The sequence below is a fragment of the Equus asinus genome, chromosome 28 (genome assembly GCF_041296235.1).
Source record: "Equus asinus isolate D_3611 breed Donkey chromosome 28, EquAss-T2T_v2, whole genome shotgun sequence".
Lineage (NCBI taxonomy): Eukaryota > Metazoa > Chordata > Mammalia > Perissodactyla > Equidae > Equus > Equus asinus.
The window spans coordinates 46,446,799-46,464,610 of NC_091817.1; the positions used below are offsets into that span (position 1 = coordinate 46,446,799).

The 17,812-nt window shown below is 50.7% G+C and overlaps 1 protein-coding gene across 4 annotated transcripts in view; it reads left to right on the plus strand.

Moving 5' to 3' along the window:
* Positions 1 to 17,812, plus strand: part of ATP2C2 (ATPase secretory pathway Ca2+ transporting 2) — a 77,979-nt gene that overhangs the window by 7,624 nt on the left and 52,543 nt on the right. For all 4 annotated transcript variants that reach the window (XM_070500220.1, XM_070500218.1, XM_070500219.1 and 1 more), the window contains exons 2-3: positions 14,697 to 14,807; positions 16,730 to 16,846. In XM_070500220.1, coding sequence (XP_070356321.1) covers positions 14,697 to 14,807; positions 16,730 to 16,846 — 228 coding nt within the window. The remainder of the gene's footprint in view (positions 1 to 14,696; positions 14,808 to 16,729; positions 16,847 to 17,812) is intronic.

Consider the following 17,812-nt stretch of genomic DNA (forward strand, 5'->3'; position numbering starts at 1 on the left):
TCCCTCTTTTTCCTTTCTTCTTTTTTCCTTCTACACTTGTATTAAATTCTTTCATAAACCACAATAAAAACTTGCACAATATGAAGGGCCGGCCCAGTGGTGCAGCAGTTAAGTTCACACCTTCTGCTTCCGTGGCCTGGGGTTCGCCAGTTCAGATCCTGGATTCGGACCTACGTACTGCTTGTCAAGCCATGCTGTGGCAGGCATCTCACATATAAAGTGGAGGAAGATGGGCACGGATGTTAGCTCTGGGTCAGTCTTCCTCAGCAAAAAAAAAAAAAAAGAGAGAAGGATTAGCAGCGGTTAGCTCAAGGCTAATCTTCTCCAAAAAACAAACAAAACAAAACTTGCACAGTATGAAATTCCTCCTTCCCTCCCCCGCTACTTTGCTCTGCTCTCCTCCTTGGTGAGGGGTGGAGGGAGGGACTGATCACCTCTAATCGGTTGGCAGTAATCAGGTGGCTGGCTGGGCATTCCTGGCCCCTTGTCTGTGCTTTTCTGGAGAGTGTAGGGGAGGAAGACGTTTCCTCTACCCACTCTGGGTCCTTCTGGCCGGACAACGAATTAAATTCACATGGGACAGAATAACAGGAGAAAATTAAACAAAGCTTTATAACACGTATACATGGGAGAGGCTCAGGCAAACTGAGGAACTCAGCCAACTGGCCGAGGCTGCCTGTTTAAGTATCTCCAGCTACAGACAAGGAGGACGTGTGGGGTAGTGGTTTGGGGCTTCAAGGGCAAGGATCCTCCCAGTCTACCGGAACCCAGAGTTATCTATGGCGATGGCCTGTCCTGGGGACGGGCCTTTATTTTAAATTTCTTTTAGGCGTTTAGGGGAGAAAGATAGAATGTTCTTGCTGAGTCTGAGCCTTCGTTGTCTTCAGCTGGAAATAGTCTGCATACCAGAGTGGCGCATCTTGGGGCAGCCTGCCCTGAACCCCATCGAGAGGCTGTGGTTCAGAGCACCTGGTGCGAATTCTAGTTCTGCCACTTGCCGGTGGTGAGACCTTGAGCAAATCCCTCCATTTTTCCGTGCCTGTTTTCTCTTCTGCACGATGGGGTAGTAACTGTGCGCACGTCAGAGAACTTTTGAGGAGTGGAAGGACTCGATGCACACGAAGCATTTAAGGCAGCACCTGCTCACAGGAATTACGATTTCTATACAACGACATGAGCATCTTTTAATTTTTTTTTTAACACACACGGTCATCCTGCACACACCGTCTACACCTCCTCCGCCCTCCCCGTATCCCCACAGTATACGCATAGGGAGAACATTCCCCTTGAACCTCTGGAGGCATTTTTATTTAACCCACCCCCTATTGAGGGCCCTTTAAGTGGTTTCCTTTTTCTAGTTTTTAAAACAGTGTTCCAGTGAAAACCTATGGATGCACCATGTTATTTTGAATCCTTACAAAAATCCCTGCAGAAATCCGAGGCTTAGAGAGTTGAGTAACTTGCCCAGGGTCACACAGCCCTCTCAGGATCGTGGACTGGTCTGCCTGAATCCTCTGCGTGAGTTCTCTCTGCTCTCCTGGCCCGGTTTCTCTTCCAGCAAGTGACTAATTTCCCCGTTGTAGTTAACGAGCATTTTCGGAGCGACAGTGCTGAGGCTGTGGCGGTAGCCCGGCTCTCGTGCCATTTTCCTCTTTAGCTTCCGCATCCGCTGGTGACCCTCGCCTGCGTCAGTTATTCTGACAACGTTTGCTGACGGTGATTCTTGGATTCCATCTTCGCTCCTTTGTTGACTACTTGGTGTTCTGGAGGAAGGAAGAGCCGCCCCTTTCCCCTTCATTTAGTCATTTATTCATTGGTATATCGTCATGAACTCAGGAATTCCTATTTTATTAAGTGTGTTAAAATTTGTTAGCAGGGGTCCGACCCCGTGGCTGAGTGGTTGAGTTTGCCTGCTCTGTCGATGGCCCAGGGTTTCGCCAGTTCAGATCCTGGGCGTGGACATGGCACCACTCATCAGGCCACACTGAGGCGGTGTCCCACATAGCACAACCAGAAGGACCCACAACTAGAATATCCAACTATGTAATGGGGGGCTTTGGGGAGGAGAAGAAAAAAGAAGAAGAAGATTGGCAACCAACATTAGCTCAGGTGCCAGTCTTTAAAAAGAAAAAAAGTTTGTTACCAGCATTTTTTCTTTTTTTATAGAACAGTTTTATCGAGATGTAATTAATATATCATACAGTTCACCTATTTAAAGTGTAATTTTTAGTTTTGCAGTATATTCACAGAGCTGTGCAACCATCATCACAGTCAATTTTAGAGCATTTTCATGACCCCTAAGAGAAACCCTGCGCCCCTTAGTCCCCCCAACTTCCCCCAGCCCCCCAGCCCTAGCAGAAGGCTGGAGCAGTAGCCCACTGGTGTGTTTTCTGTCTCTCTAGATTCGCCTGCTCTGGACACAGCATTTTTTCTTTTGATGCTCAGATTGTCGCAGATTTGGCCCGCGGGAGCCCTGTCAGGTGACTTCTGTGTCCTCTGGGCATTTTTTCCGTCATTCTTTGAGCACTTCCCTACTTTCTGGCATAATGAGGAATCCCAGGCTCGTCTGGTGCCTTCCCTGCCCCAGCCCTGGAATCAGCCATTTCTCCCGGGATTCTTGGTTCTTTCTGCTGGAAGAATGGTGCTTAGAAATCAAGATCTCAGGGGCCAGCCCGGTGTGCTCGTGCTGCGGGGTATTAGGGCTTCCGGGCCCTCTCAGGGGGCGGGCGGCGTATGGGGTTAGATCCGTATTTAGTTTTATATTTGTGTATATATATATAAAAAACTATAGATTCCAGTTCTCTAACTACCAGAGGGTCGGGGCCAGCTCTTCCTGTGTCTGTAGCTCTGTTCACCAGCGCTGAGCGTGGCAGCCCCATCATCCTCAGTGTATTTACTCACTGAGTAATCTCCCTGTGATAGCCACTCTCCTTACCTGCCAACCTCGGCCTCCATCACGCTGGCCACCACCTAACTCGGCCGTCTCCTCCCTTGGCCCCTGACTACACTGGTCACCCCCGAACAAGATAAGTACACTGTGCATCTCATTTTGCCCTGTTGATGGTTCTTTGCTGTCTGGGGTCCCTCCACCACTACACACACACTCACACACACACACACACAATCACAAACACTACCTAGATATGGTATCAGGGACTGGAAAACGTCTCTAATCTCATCTTGACCCGGGGCTGGAATTGGAGGACCCGTGTCTCAGCAGTCCTCGGTGTGAGATATCATTATTCCCATTTTACAGAGGAGAAAACTGAGACTCAGAGAAGTCAAGGGACTTGCTCAGGGTTGCACAGCTGGTAGCTGGGAACTAGAATTAGAGCCCAGATCAGGGAGTTGTGGGCCCGGGGATGCTCCCTCCACCCAGTTTGCTGCATCCAGGGTTTTCCCCCTAACGGTAAAGCACATTGGCAGGCCTCTTGAGTCCCTTTGCAGTGCTCTTGCCCAGGAGCTGAGCCTCCTGTCGCTCTGTGCTCCCTGCCCCACCCCCACCCCAGCCTCCTCTCCGCTCCCTCTGCTCGCAGCCTTTGCCCACACTGTGGCCCTGCCTGGGGGGCTCTTCCTCTCTCCCCCCTTCCCCAGTTAGCATTGCATCCCTCTCACTAGGAAGCCCCCCCCCCTGCCCCCACCCCACACCAGCTCTGCCCCCAAGCTTGGTCAGGACTGGGTTTTCCCCCGTTGAATCAGCAATTCTTACTCATGGTTCAAGATTCAAGAAGGTACAAAAGGGTGTCTGGCAGGAGTCTCTCACGACCTCTGTCTTCCGGCCATCCAGTGCCCAGCCCCAGAGGCAGCCCCAGCCCCCAGTTTCTGTGGATTCTGCCAGAGATGTGCCTTGCATATACGGGCATATTCTTCTCCTTATTATACACAGGCTAACGGATTACTCACAATATTGTGCGCCTTTTTGTTTTTCCTTCTCCATCTATTGTTAACGGTCCCACCACTTGGGAAAACTGTCAGTGTCTGCTTCAACTAAAGGCATGTGTGCCCTCTGGCCCAGCAGTTCTGCCTCTGGGTGTGTACCCAGGAGACGTGACGGCTTAGATCTGCTGGAAGACCTGCGCGTCAGCGTGCATAGCAGTGTTATGGATTACAGGGTGCGCTGGACCCGACCTAAATGCCCAACCACATGCCGAGAGTTCAATGACTTCTGGCACATCCGTGCAATGGGGTGTTTGAAATACACACAGCAGCAAAATAGAATGACTTGGAGTTGTTAATCCATATTGTTCACAGAACAACCCAGATGAGTCTCGCTAAGATGACAATGAGTAAGAGAAGCCAGACACAAGAGTACATGCGTATGATTTCCTTTATCTGGGGTTCCAAAACGGGGAGAAAAACTCCACGCTGATAGGAGTCCACATGCTGGTCGCCTTTCGAGGGCTATCAACTGGGAGGGGGTATGAGGGAGACTTCTAGAAGCTGGAGAGCTTCTACACGGCGTTTGGGTGGGGTTACCCAGGCACACACACATGGAAAAATGCATCCAGCTACACGCTTATGATTTGTGTACACGACTGTCTGCAGGTTATACGTCAAGATATGTTTAATGTTTTCCATGCAGGTAGATTGAAAACTTTCACACTCTTATTTTAATGGCGGCATAGCGTTTCAGGTTATGGAGGTACCATAAGTGATGGACCTGGTCCTTTATTAGTGGATGTGTGGGCTGTTTCCAGCAGTCAGCTGTTACAAACAATATCGCAGTAGGGGACTTTGAACACATACCATTCTGCCCTAAGTAAATCTGAGCATAAATTACTGGAACTGGGATCTGTTTTAAACTTTGATGCTGCCAAATTGCCCTCCACGAGGGCTTGTCCAGTTCACTTCCCGCCAGCCATGGATGAGAGGCCCTCCCCACCCCCCGCCTGGCACCACCTGTCACTAACTTCTCGAACTTTACCTATCAGCCAGGTGAAGGATGGTACGCTGGAATCGTTTGAATGTGCCCCTCTGATTTTAAATGAGTCTGATTATCTTTTTGTGTTTCAAAGTTATTTATCATTCCTTTTCTGTGAACTCGGTTTATATCCTTGGCCCATTTTTTTAAAAACACGAGCTGGTCGTCTTTTCCCTTCCTCACAGGGGAGAGCTCTTCGTTTGGGAAGGTATTCTTCGTCACTGTTAGGAGCTGCAGATACGCTCCCAGGGTGGTTTTATCTTTGCACTTGGGTGCAATTCTCCTTGCAGAAAGCAATCCCATTTCTATGTCATGAAATCATCAGTCTTCCTTTGTGGCACCTGGCTTTTCCTTACACTCAGAAAGTCCTTTCTCACTCTCAGATTTAAAAAAATGTAGTCCATGGTTTCTTCTATGCTTTCTTGTTTTCCTGTTAGTCCTAATTATTCTTTTAAATAAACTTGCTTGTGTGATTTCTCGATTTGGGGCAGGGACTGTGTCTGCTTTCCTGGGGCACCAGGCGTAGTTTCCTGCACACAGGAAGAAGGTGAGGAACGGATGAGGGCACCAGCAAAGGATGGTTTGCTGAGAAAAGATTGTGCAAGGACTCGGGCCAGCTGTGCTGGCCGCCCCCCCCCCGGGGCATTTGCTCAGCCAGCATCAAGAGAGGCAGTGCAGGGGGATGAAGCTCCATGTTCTGTGATTGTGCCTTCTAACTGCTACTCCCTTAGGCCGCTTGCGCCTGGCCATTGTCCTTGGCAACTGTACCTGCCACTCGCACCTCCCTCCAGTCCTGGCACGGCCCCCAGCACATGGGGACATCGAGGCCTTCCAGGCAGCTCAACACCGTGCCCATCCTCCGTCTCTCCCTCTGTCCCTCTCACAAACATTTTTGAGCACCTTCTACTTGCCAAGCACTGTGCTGGGCACCAGGGTGTGAGTTGGATAAGACCAGCCAGTGCCCAGGAGGCTCACAGTCCAGTGTTGGACATGAACACGCGGGTCAGCGGTGTGCCGGGCAGAGGGAGGCCCGGGAGTCTGGGAGCTCAGAGACGGGGTTCCTTCCCGGGGCCGATGGGGGACAGTGTGTCAGTTTCTGACTTATGGCAGCTGAGCAAATGACTGCAGACTCAGCGGCTTAAAACGACACAGTTTTATTCTCTTACAATTCTGGAGTCGGGGTCTGACGCAGATCTCACCGGGCTAAAATCAAGGTGTCGCAGGGCTGGTTCCTTCTGGAGGGAGACTCTGTCTCCTTGCCTTTTCCAGCTTCTGGAAGTCACCATATTCCTCGGCTTGCGGCTCTTTCCTCCCTCTCAGCGCCAGGAATCGCATTACTCCCGCCTCTGCTTCTGTCCTCACGTCTCCTTCTCTCGCCCTCCTGTCTCCCTCTCATAAGGACCCTGTGATGACATGGGGCTCACCCGGGTCACCCAGGATCACCTCCCCATCTCAAGATCCTGATGTAATCACATCTGCAAAGTCCCTTTTGCCACGTGAGGTCCCATTTTCACAGACTCCAGGAAATAGGACGCGGACGTCTTTTGGGTCCGTTACCGAGGCTTCTCTTTTCTTCTGCTGCCACCATCCTCTCCCTCTGCTCTGCTCAGAAGATCCAGAAAGTCACCTTTCTCTATCTGCTTTCTCCCGCCTGCGCTACACAAAACCCACAAAGAAGTTTGCTCATGTTTTCATAGAGCGGGAACGAAAAGTGCTGGCTCGGAGTCGGCCCGTTCAGCCACGTCTTCATTTGCAAGATGGGAGAAAAACCGCATCCACCTCAAAGGGCTGGCTGGTTCAATGGGATTGTGTATGTCGGATGCTGGGCAAGATGCGTGATATCAGAATGTTAGCTGTCACATCTGCTGAATCAGTAGTATTGATTGTTGTAGCTGGGCGTCTCCTTCCCTTGTTCTAAAAGGACTTGGGGGTACTTGCTGCCTTAGGGCCTCACCCCAACCCTACCTCCAAGAAGCAGAAGGAACCCTCCCTGCTTGGATTCCCCCAGCTCTCACGGGGCCCCAGGCACGTCCCCCCTGGTGCTTGGCGCGTTGATCACCATCTTTTCTCTCCTCCAATATGGCAGCCCCTTAAAAACAAGACCCACGGGGTCGCTCTTGGAGTGCCTCTCCCAGCCGGGCGTCCTCAGCTCAGCTCTGGCTGTGTATTAGAATCACCTGGGGCTTTTAGGAATCTGATGGCTGAGCTCCGCTGCTCAGCTGGTCTGGAGATGGGCCACAGCAGGTAGCGTTTTACAAGAGGCCAGTGATTCTCCAGCTTTGGAGTGCGTGAGGATCCCCTGGAGAGCTTGCTAAGATATAGACTACAGGGCCCACCCCCGGAGCTTCTCATCCATTAATTCCAGGATGGGGCCTGAGAATCTGCATTTCTAGCAAATTCCAGATGATTCTGTGCTGAGGACCACACGTTGAGAACCATCAGACTCAGGTTTAAGTAGGTAATTCACAGACACGTGGCTTGAGAAACATGGCGACCGAAGTCTTGGAAAGAAGGAAGTATTGGCATTGAGTGGGGATCCTTTGCCCCTTGTCTCACACGTCACCTCCTTAATGATGCCCACCTGATTGTTCTTCAGATCCCGTGACCCTTACTTTGTTCTTCCCCAACTGCATTGATCCCAGTAACGGGATCCACCCATATTATGAAATTCTCAAAGGGTCAGGGCAGGGCTGTGTGGTTCACTGGCCCCTGGCTTTCTCTCTGGCCCCATCCCTCCCTCTGAGACCCTCCAGGGCTGCGTGCTCTCCCACCAACTCAGGACACTTGGAGTCCCCAGACGGGCCCCCTGCTTGCTCTTCTTGGCACCTTCCAACCGTTCTTCCCGAGACCCGGAAGGGCTCTCCATCCCTGGGACCCACTCCTGTTCCTTCTTCAGGGCTGTCTTCCCATGATTCCTGAACGCAGCACTCTGAATCACGGCCCCCACCTGTCCCCGTTACAAAGTGAGGTCTGTCACGGCATGGCACACGGGTCATGGGCATCTCTCGGCTTGGTCCTACCTAGTGTTGCCAGATTTGCACAGGATGCCCAGCTGCATTTGAGTTTCAGATAAACAGTGAATCATTTTTTAGAATATATGTGTCCCACGCCGCATTTGGCAAGCACACATACTGAAAAAGGATTTGTTGTTTATCTGGAGTTCAGAGGTGACTGGACATCCTGTTTTTTGTGGGGTTTTTTTGCTGAGGAAGATTCATCCTGAGCTAACATCCGTTGCCAATCTTCCTCTTTTTGTCCTTTTTTATGTGGGCCACCGCCACATCATGGCCACTAACAGACAAGTGGTATAGGTCCACGCCCTAGAACCTGACCTAGGCCACAAAGTGGAATGCACCGAGCTTACCCACTAGGCCCCTGGAGCTGGCCCGGACATCCTGTATTTTCATTTGCTCAACCTGGCAGCTCTATTCAGAGCTCTCCTCCCACTATTGTGTTCTTGGAGCTGCTGGGCACGAGGAATCCTGGGGTTCCCATCAGCTGTCACGTTTCATCACCCCGGGTGCTCACATTCCATTTGTACTTCCTGGGGGCTGGGCTCCAGGTCGGTGGTTTCCTGTTGTCCCAGGGCAGCCTTAGGGCGTCCCGGCTATTATCCCCTCCCCTTTCCAGAGCGGGAAACCAAGGCATGGGATAAATTTTGGACAAATATCTTGAAGAAATCAATGTCTGTATAAGTCCTTTAAACAGGGAAGCGATCATTGGGGTCTAACGCAGTAACTGTTTGAAATGAGCTGAATCCCCCCACTGGATGGGAAGGCTGGGAAGGCAGAGAAAGTGGGGTTCCGGCTCAGGGGAGGCCAGTTCACCCCCAGGTGCCACACACCGCTTGCTCTGCCATGAGCTCTCAGCTCATCTTTCAGCAAAGGCCGTATTTGCCCTTCGTGGTTCCCTCGGAAGCCTCCGCGAGGTTAGACGTCGGCGCCCAGCTGTCTGCACTTGGTGAAAATACCCGAGGGGCTCCCTACATTCCAGACTGCTTCCTTGGGGCTTGGGAAGGCCCCACTCACCATGGCCAGCCCTGGCACGCCAGCGCGGGTCTGTTTGCCGTGGGCAAACAGTACTTTGGGGGGCACAAAAGGGCACATACTGTGTGAGTCTATTTATGTGAAATATGCAGAATAGGTAAATCCACAGACAGACGGCAGACTGCTGGTCGCCAGGGGCTGGGGAAGGGGGGATGGGGGTGACAGTTGATGGGGATGGGGTTTCCCTTTGGGTCATGGGAGTGTCTTAGAACTAGACAGAGGCGCTGGTTGCACAACGTGGGGAAGGTACTAAATGTCACCGAACTGTGCACTTTAAAATGGCGAATTTTGTGTTACGTGAATTTCACCTTAATAAAAAAGAACTTAAAAAAAAAAGAGAGAGACACGCACAAAGGAGAAGGGAGGGCAGCTCCCCCCAAATCAGGTTTGACAGGAAGCGAGAATTGGGGCGCCCCAGAGGGCGCCTAACCTCAATCAGGATGCACCACTCTCGTTCCAAAGGGAGCACACTGTGATTTGAACCGGACAGACGTCTACAAAGTGTGTGTTCGTAAGGGATTGAGGGGGCCGCGTGTGAGGATCGTGGGGGCCAGGGGCCACGTGCTCAGTCCCCGAGCCACGGCCTCTGCTTTCTGAGAGTGACAGCCTTACAGTGAGATGCACTGAGCCCTCGCCGGTGACGTTTCGGCTCCCGGGCCACTCCCAGCAGCCTTGGAACACAGCAGGGACCTGGGGGACCCAGCCCAAGTAGGTTGACAATGAAAAAGTGGAGCTGGCGAGTGTAGACGACTTTCCTGAGCTCGATTTTGGTGAATGAGGGGAAAGAGCGACATCTCCAGCGTGAAGCCCAGAAAGAAGGTTGTGTTTAAGCTGGAAAACCATATTGAGATGCTCATGGGGAGACAGAGTGAAGAGCCAGATGGAAAGTCGCCTGGGGCGGGCGCAGGGCGGAGGTCTGAGACCTGAAACGAGTGGGACCCAGGAGCGAGTCAGGGGTGCCCGTTAGTTCAAGGTCACGGAGGGGGTTCCCGTCTGCGGCTTGTAAATGGCTTTTGAAAGATGCTTTTTTAAAAGAATTTTATTGTGGTGAAATTCACATAACATAAAACTAACCATTTTAAAGGGAACAACTCAATGGCATCTAGTACGTTCACACTGTTGCGTGACCAGTGTTTCCAGTGGAACCCCCAGTGGAGGGTTCCAAAACACTTTGTCACCCCTCCAGGAAGCCTCGCACCCGTTGGCAGTCACTCCCCCTGCCTCTCCCAGCCCCTGGCAACCCCAATCTACTTCCTGTCTCTACGGATTTGCCTCTTCTGGATATTTCATAAAAGTGGGATCAGCTGATATGTGATCTCTTGTGACTGGCTTCTTTCACGCAGCATCATGTTTTCGAGGTTCCTCCGTGTTGTAGAAGCTGTTCATTTTCTTAGGGCTGCTGTCCCCAAATACCAAAAATACGTGGCTGAAATCAACAGAAATGTATCCCGCAGCTCTGGAGGCCACAAGTCCAGAATCGAGGTGCTGGCAGGGCTGTGCTGTCTCTGAGCCTCTGGCGGAGAGTCTGGTCCAGGTCTTTCTCTTAGCTCTGGGGTTGCCGCCGTCCTCGGTGCCCGTGGCCGGTGGAGGCCTGCTGTTCACGTGGCCGTCGTCTCCCTGTGTCTTCACGTCATCCTTCCTCTGTGCGTCTCCATCAGTGTCTGAATTTCTCCTTCTTATAAGGACACCAGTCCCATTCGATTGGGGCCCATCCTCATGACCTCATTGTAACCTGGTTCCCTCTGTAAAGATTCTGTTTCTAAATGAGGTCACATGCTGAGGTACTGGGGTTAGGACTTCAAGATATCTTTTCTGAGGGGACACAGTTCAACCCACAACACAGCCTGTGTCAGCACTTCATTGCTCTTTAAGGCGGAACACTATTCCGTCGTGTGGCTGTTCCGCATGTTGTGTATCCATCGTCATGGACGCTTGAGCCGCGGTGACTCGGGCTGCTCTGCACGTCCATGAACGGGTCCTTATTGGAGCCCCTGTTTTCGGTTCTGTGGTCACGTAGCTGGGAGTGTGGAAATGGCGTTTGCTCACAGAGCACAGTTGGAAGCCAAGCGTCCGCCCTCTTTAGGCTCAGACTCTGCCCTGCAGTCACAGGACGCAGCGGGTGGGCAGGAGTCTCCTGGAGGCCTGTCCGGCCCCTCCCCTTAACCACACAAGCCTCTTTCCGCCACTTGGCTGGCTCCCAGGGTCGTGCACTTGGACAGCCTCGGACACCGAGAGTCCCGGAGGAGGGTGGGAACACCTGCTGGCCTCAGCCCACAAAGCCAGGGGGAGTGGGTTCCTTTGATCCTTTTTGTTGTTGTTCTGGGTTTTTTGTCTGCTTGGTAAAATATACATAACATGACATTTACCGTCTTAGCCATTTTCAAGCATATAGTTCAGTGGCATTAAGCACATTCACGTTGCTGTGCAGCCATCCCCACCATCTGTCTCCAGAACTTTTCCATCTTCCCAAACTGATACTCTGTCCCCGTTAGCACTCGCTCCCCATCTCCCTGCCTCAGCCCTGGTAACCGCTACTCTACCTTCTGTCTCCGTGAATTTGTCTACCTAAGTGCTGCATATAAGTGGAATCCTACAGCATTTGTCCTTTTGTGACTGGCTTATTTCACTCAGCATAGTGTCCTCAAGGTCCATCAATGTTGTAGCATATGTCAAGATGTCCTTCCTTTTTAAGGCTGAATAATATTATTCCATTGTTGTGGACAGACCATGTTTTGTTTATCCATCATCTGCCGATGGACCTTTTTTTAAAACTGAAATATAAAGAAATTATTTGAGACTAGTGTCAAATGCAAATCAAGGGGGACTTTTAAGAACAGAATTCACAGTTTTCCCACCTGAAGTTTCAGTGTTTACTAAAAACACAGATTCAAGCATTTGTGCATCTTCTAGACTGACTTGTAGAAACCTCAACCTCTCAGAGAAACAGAAGATCAGTCCCCAGGAAGACAAAGTCACAGAGAGAAGCCACCTGCTCCAGGGTTGCCCCCCACCCCCACCCCACACCCCGATCCCTCTGATTCTTTAGGTTGGGGGTTGTTTGTGGAATATTTGCTGAATGCACCTGCCACGTGCAAGGCGCATTTACGGAGTTGGTTTTTTAATCTTCAGAACTACCTGAGACCCACAGATCATCGTCCCTGGTGACAGGGCTGGTCAGTGACAGAGCCTCAACCCAGGTCTGTGCGATTCCTACCTCTGGGCTCCTTTGCTTGCCCTGTGCTGCTTCCTGCTCTTGAGTTTCCTAAACACGGCTGAGCCACCCAAGCGAGGTCACCATCACTGTGATTCTTAACAAGGACTGGACGTCTGGTCCCCACCACACGTTCTGAGCCAGCATTCGCTGGGAGCTCATGGCGGGTCTGGCTGCGTCGAGCCCTCGGCATGCATGCACTCGCTTGATTCTTCAAAAGCATGACAAGGTGGACATCATCATCCCCATTTCGCAGATGAAGAAATTGTGATCCCCCTAGGTGACCGGCTGGCAAGCGGAGTGGGAGTGTCTCCGGGGCAGCACTGACCGTGAGGGTTGCCCTTGTGGCTGAGACCGTGTGTGCAGGCATCCATATAGTGCAGCTGAGCACACGGACATTTCAATGGCTGTCCTGAGCTCTGACTGACAGATGCTTGTGCAGCAGCCCGCGTGGCCCAGGCGCTGGTCCCCACCTTGCAGAGTGGCTGCGTTCTGAGTGGATAAGGGCACTTAAGTGATGACCACTTGCTGCCAGTTGTGCAGGTGCCATCAAGGAGCAGTCCAGGATGCTGACAGGGGACAGCAGGTAGACTAACCTGGTCCGGGAGGACATCAGGACAGACTAACCCATCTGTCTCTAGAGCGGGTTCCTCGCCCTCAGCATTGCAGACACTTTGTGCCGGATCATGCCTTGCTATGGGGGCGTCCTGTGCATTGTGGGACGCTTGGCAGCGTGTCTGGGCTCTGCCCACTGGATGCCAGTAGCGTCCCTGCCCCCCCAGTCATGACAACTAAACAAGTCTCCAGACATTGCCAGTGTCTCCTGGGGACAAAACTGGCCCTGGTGGGGACCCCTGATTTAAAGTGTGGTGCGGCAGCCACGAAAATGTGCCATTGAGGCCCCTGCAGGGACACTAGAATGGGCCCTTCCTGGGGGACACGGGACTCCAGTGGGCAGCCTTGTGTCTCATGGGCCTACGAAGTAGGTTTTTAGTTAGGTGTACTGCTGCCCTGACCACGACCAGGAGGACATGGAGGGTGGACATGAGGCGGGTCTGCGGTAGCCATGTTAAAGATAGTTGGGTTTTTATCCTGAGAACACCTGGAATCTATCCAAATGTTTCAAGCATGGGGGAGGGGCAGGGGTGAGGACTGGATTGACATTTTTCAGGGTCACTTGAGATGCTGTATAAAAAAAGTGAATTGGGTGTGGTCGTGGTCAGGAAGAAATGGCAAGATGGAGAACAGCCAAGGCGGCAGGTCCTGAAACCCCAGGGCAGCCTCCGTCTGTGGCGTGAGCAAGAACCGAGCGCTTTACTGAACCAGATCTTGAGATGGTTCTGTCTCATTTTATGACGCACATTTCTCTTAAAAGTGAAACTTGACAACAAAGAACGTAGCATTGGCTTAAGGAGAGCTCGCGACAAAGGGCAGAGCCTGTCGAGTGATCTGTGTGATGGCTGCTTGCTTCCTGGTCACTGGCCCAGTGAGAAGCAGCCCCGGGAAGTGATGCGGTGAGCAGAGCTTCCTAAGCACGTGAGGCATTGGGACATCATTCGAGTGGGGTAGGAGGGCCCAGCAAGAAGGAAAAGAGGAATTTGCCATCTCTCTTCCAGCTAAAGGAAGAGGCGAGCCACCGCCTCTTTGCCCTTCCTCCTTCCCAGTGCCCAAAAACCTGGGGGAAAAGGAAAAGATGATTATCGTGTCCTGAGTAGCTAAATACCAGGAATGATTTTGTAAAAATACCTAGCAGTTTCCCGATTCTGAAGTCTGCTCTTTGTCGTCATGTCGTCAGCCTCCAGGTGTTCTGTACGGCGTCCTCCCAGGGCCTTCAGACGCCCAGACACATTTTCTCGGGTTATTTCCAACATCCCACAGAACAGTCTGTGATACCACCTGTCATCATTGGGCACATTCATTACAAAATGGTGCATATTTGACTGAGAATCCCAAAAGTTCAAGTTTGACCGTTCTAAATACGTAAACTCTTACCTCACTCTGTCAGCTTTGCGACTTCCAATTCTGTTCAGTAAGTTTGCTTAAGAACAGATGCGTCAGTAATAGCCAACAACTGGAAACAACCCAAATTGTCCATCAGTGGTAGAAGGGATAAATAAATTGAGATACACTCATTTAGTGGAGTACTATGCAGCCATGAAAATGAGCAAGCCATCGCTCCATGCAGCATCATGCGTGGATCTCACAACATCGAGTGAAAGAAGCCAGACATGAAAGAGGATTGCATGTTAGCGTTTCTATAAAGTTCAAACCCTGGCAAAACTCATCTGTGGTGACAGAGATCATGACAGAAGCTACCCTTCAGGCAGGTGCATGAGGGAGCTTATGGGGGCTGGTAATGTCTTTTTCTTGATTTGGAGCCTGGTTATATGGATCAGTTTGTGAGCATTCAAGCTGTATACTTAAGACAAGCACACTTTCTAAAGGTATGTTATGCTTTAAAGAGATGCATCAGTACACAAGTTCAATTTCCTTAACGGCCATCCTGCTTTCTCCGCAGATTGGTGAACCATGTGAGTCAAAAGCCATTGAAAAAGAGAAGACGGTGGTAGCTTTGCCACCCAAGGAGGCGAGCAAATGCCACAGAGAGGATTTGGCCAAAGCCTTTTACGTAAGAATTGAATTTGCCTTTGATGCCATTTATGGTAAGGTTTGAGATGAAGAGGAAAGCCTCACAGAGTCCTGAAGGCTGCTTTAGAATTCTGTGTTATATTACATTTTTATTATCATTGTTAGAAAATACTGTTGACGCTGAACCTTTCCGATTTCCCATGCAGAACACCATCAGCATTGTTGTCCACAGAGCTAACCCCCTCCCAACACTCCATAGAGATGCTTCTCTTGGTGGGAGACACAGAGAAGGCAGTCACCCACGTGGTCCCACGGCAGCACAGCCAGAGTTGAATCCAGGTGCTTTGACATCAAAGCTCAAACTCTTAACCATCCGCTAGCCACACCCTTCATCGTTTATAATCCTCGGGGTTGCCAATTACTGAAACCAAATTCCCACAAGTTCCACAAGTGAATTTGAACTCCTGGCCAGTGCGAGACAGAAAAACAAAAGCAAAAAACACCCACCCGTGCTCCGTGAAGCTGCCCTCCAAGGCTGCAGGACTTCGTGCTTATGTTTGAAATTTGCTTTACTGCAAAGACTGAGCGAATGTGGTGATGTGTGTGTGTTTACTCAGACCCCAGCACCCTTTAGGAAAGCAAATTAGAAGCCGCTAAGAAAAGGGCACAAGCCGCAGCTTCTAGGAAGCTGGAAGTCAGTGTTTCATGCCAGTCTTAAGAATAATGCAAGTCTGTTTAAATGCCAGCCCTGCTTGTTGTTAGTCTTTGCAGAGGGGAAGGAAGTATTTTTTCCTTGCCGAGATATTTTTCCTTACTGGGAAAATGAGCTTGGTTTTCTGTCTCTCCTCAAAAGAATCAAGAAATCAACTCGGCTTTCCTTGCCTCCTCTCCTACCGGGTGGAGCTTTCTTGTGGCCGACTTCCTCAAGCCAAGGATACCTTTGCTGCAACCAGAACAACAAAGTTTCCTTACGTTGTTATTGACTCCAATCAGCTATATTTAACCTTAGTTTATGTCAAGAGCTTGACCTTGTATCTGGCACCGGGTATGCACAATATAACAGTTCTTCCTATTATTGTTGCCTTTTTTATGTTTTTTAAAAAATTGTAAAATACACAACATACAATTTACCATCTTACCCATTTTTAAGTGCACAGTTCAATCGTGTTGTGTTCGTTCACACTGTTGTGCAACCAGTCTCCGGAACTCTTTTCCTCTTGCACAACTGAGACTCTGTCCCCCTTACACGCTAGCTCCTCATCTTCCCTTCCTCCAGCCCCTGGGCCCGCCCTTCTGTTCTCCGCCTCTGAAAATCTGGCTACTCTGAGTACCTCAAATCAGCGGAATCATAGAGTACTTGTCTTTTTGTGACTGGCTCATTCATCCATCGACGGACACTTGGGCTGCTTCCACCTTCTGACTATTGAGAATAATGCTGCTGTGAACCCTTGTGTGCAAATCTCTCTCTGAGATCCACTCCTAATTTTTTCGGTAGATAGACACCCAGAAGTGGAATTGCTGGATCCTGTGGTAATTCTTTCATTTTTTGAGGAATTTACACACTGTTTTCTATAGCAGCTGCACCCTTTACCTTCCCAAGTCCTGGGTTTTTTGGGTTTTTTTTTTTTTTTTATGAAAAGAGAAAATATGTGCTTCTGCATTTCCAGAATTTCGTACTACAGTGGCACTGGTTGAAACTGAGGCCCAAGGTTGTCTCCTCTGCTGTAATTGTAGGGCAGAAATGTGGTCTAGTTGAAAAAGAATGCAGCGGTGGGACTGTGGGTTTTCCTTCGCTCTCTGCCCCATCTGCTTAGGGTCTTTGAACCGGTCCCCTCTCTTTTGTGGCCAGCCCATTTTCCTCATCCGTCGTGAAGGTGGCTGAGTGGGCACTCTGTGACTTGGGCCCCTCGGTCCTCCCTGGCCCGTCGGTGAGTTTGTGCCCGATCATCTCCCTCCTTCCAGGTGGACTTACAGAACGGGCTGTCGGAGTTCTCGGTGACGCAGCGCAGGCTGGTCCACGGCTGGAACGAGTTTGTCGCTGACAACAGCGAACCCGCATGGAAGAAATATCTCGATCAGGTAGGACCATAGGTGTCATTTCTTTCATTAACTAGTCTAAGCCGGAGAGGGTGGGGCAGCCATTCATTCTTTAAATATTGATAGAGGGTGTCCTTGGACTGTCCCAGGGCGTGGGGTGGCTGCACTATAAAGATAAAGAAGGCTCCTCCTCATTTGGGCTGCTCTAAGCCAGCAGGAGGGACGGCCTGAGTAGATCACTAACTACCCAGGCAGCCATGGGCATGAGTAACAGTTGTTACATTCAAGCAGGGTTTACCATGTGCCAGGCACCCTGCTAACGGCGTAAGTAAAGTCAGCCTTAACTTACTTAATCTTCCTCCCAGTCCCCGTTTTGAGAGGAGGGCGTGAAGTACAGAGAAGTTGCAGTATTTCCCCTGGCTGCGTAGGGTTGTCAGATACAGCAAACGAAGATACGCGATGCCCTGTTCAATTTGAATTTCAGCTGGATAAGCAAGGAAGAATTTTTTGGTATAAGTAGGTCTCAAATGTTGCATGGGACCTACTTATATTTTTTAAAAGTTCCTTGTGGATCTGAAATTCAAATTTAACTGGATGTCCTGTAGTTTATCTGCCAAACCGGACCCCAAAGTCACATAGCAGTAAGCGGCAGGGCTGGAGAGGGACGCCACAGCTGGCTCCGGAGCCCCTGCCCTCCTTAGCCGCTGCCGTCCGGGCCAGCATGGTGCTGAATGGACGGCACACAAGTCAAACGCCTGGAAGACGTTGGAAGAGGAAAGAAAAATTTGAAATAGACATGGCTGCAAGTTCCCGCCTAGAAGTCAACACCCCCACCACCCACCCACGACCAGTTCAGAAAGCCCCCGTTAACAGGCAGAATACCCCAGGTACCTGAAGCCATTCAGACTGCCTCAGTTTCCCTTCCCTGGCCTTCTGCACCCCCTCTCCCATCCCTCACACCTTGCTCTCCATCTCTGGCTCCCTGGCGCCCCAGGCTTCAGCTGCCTT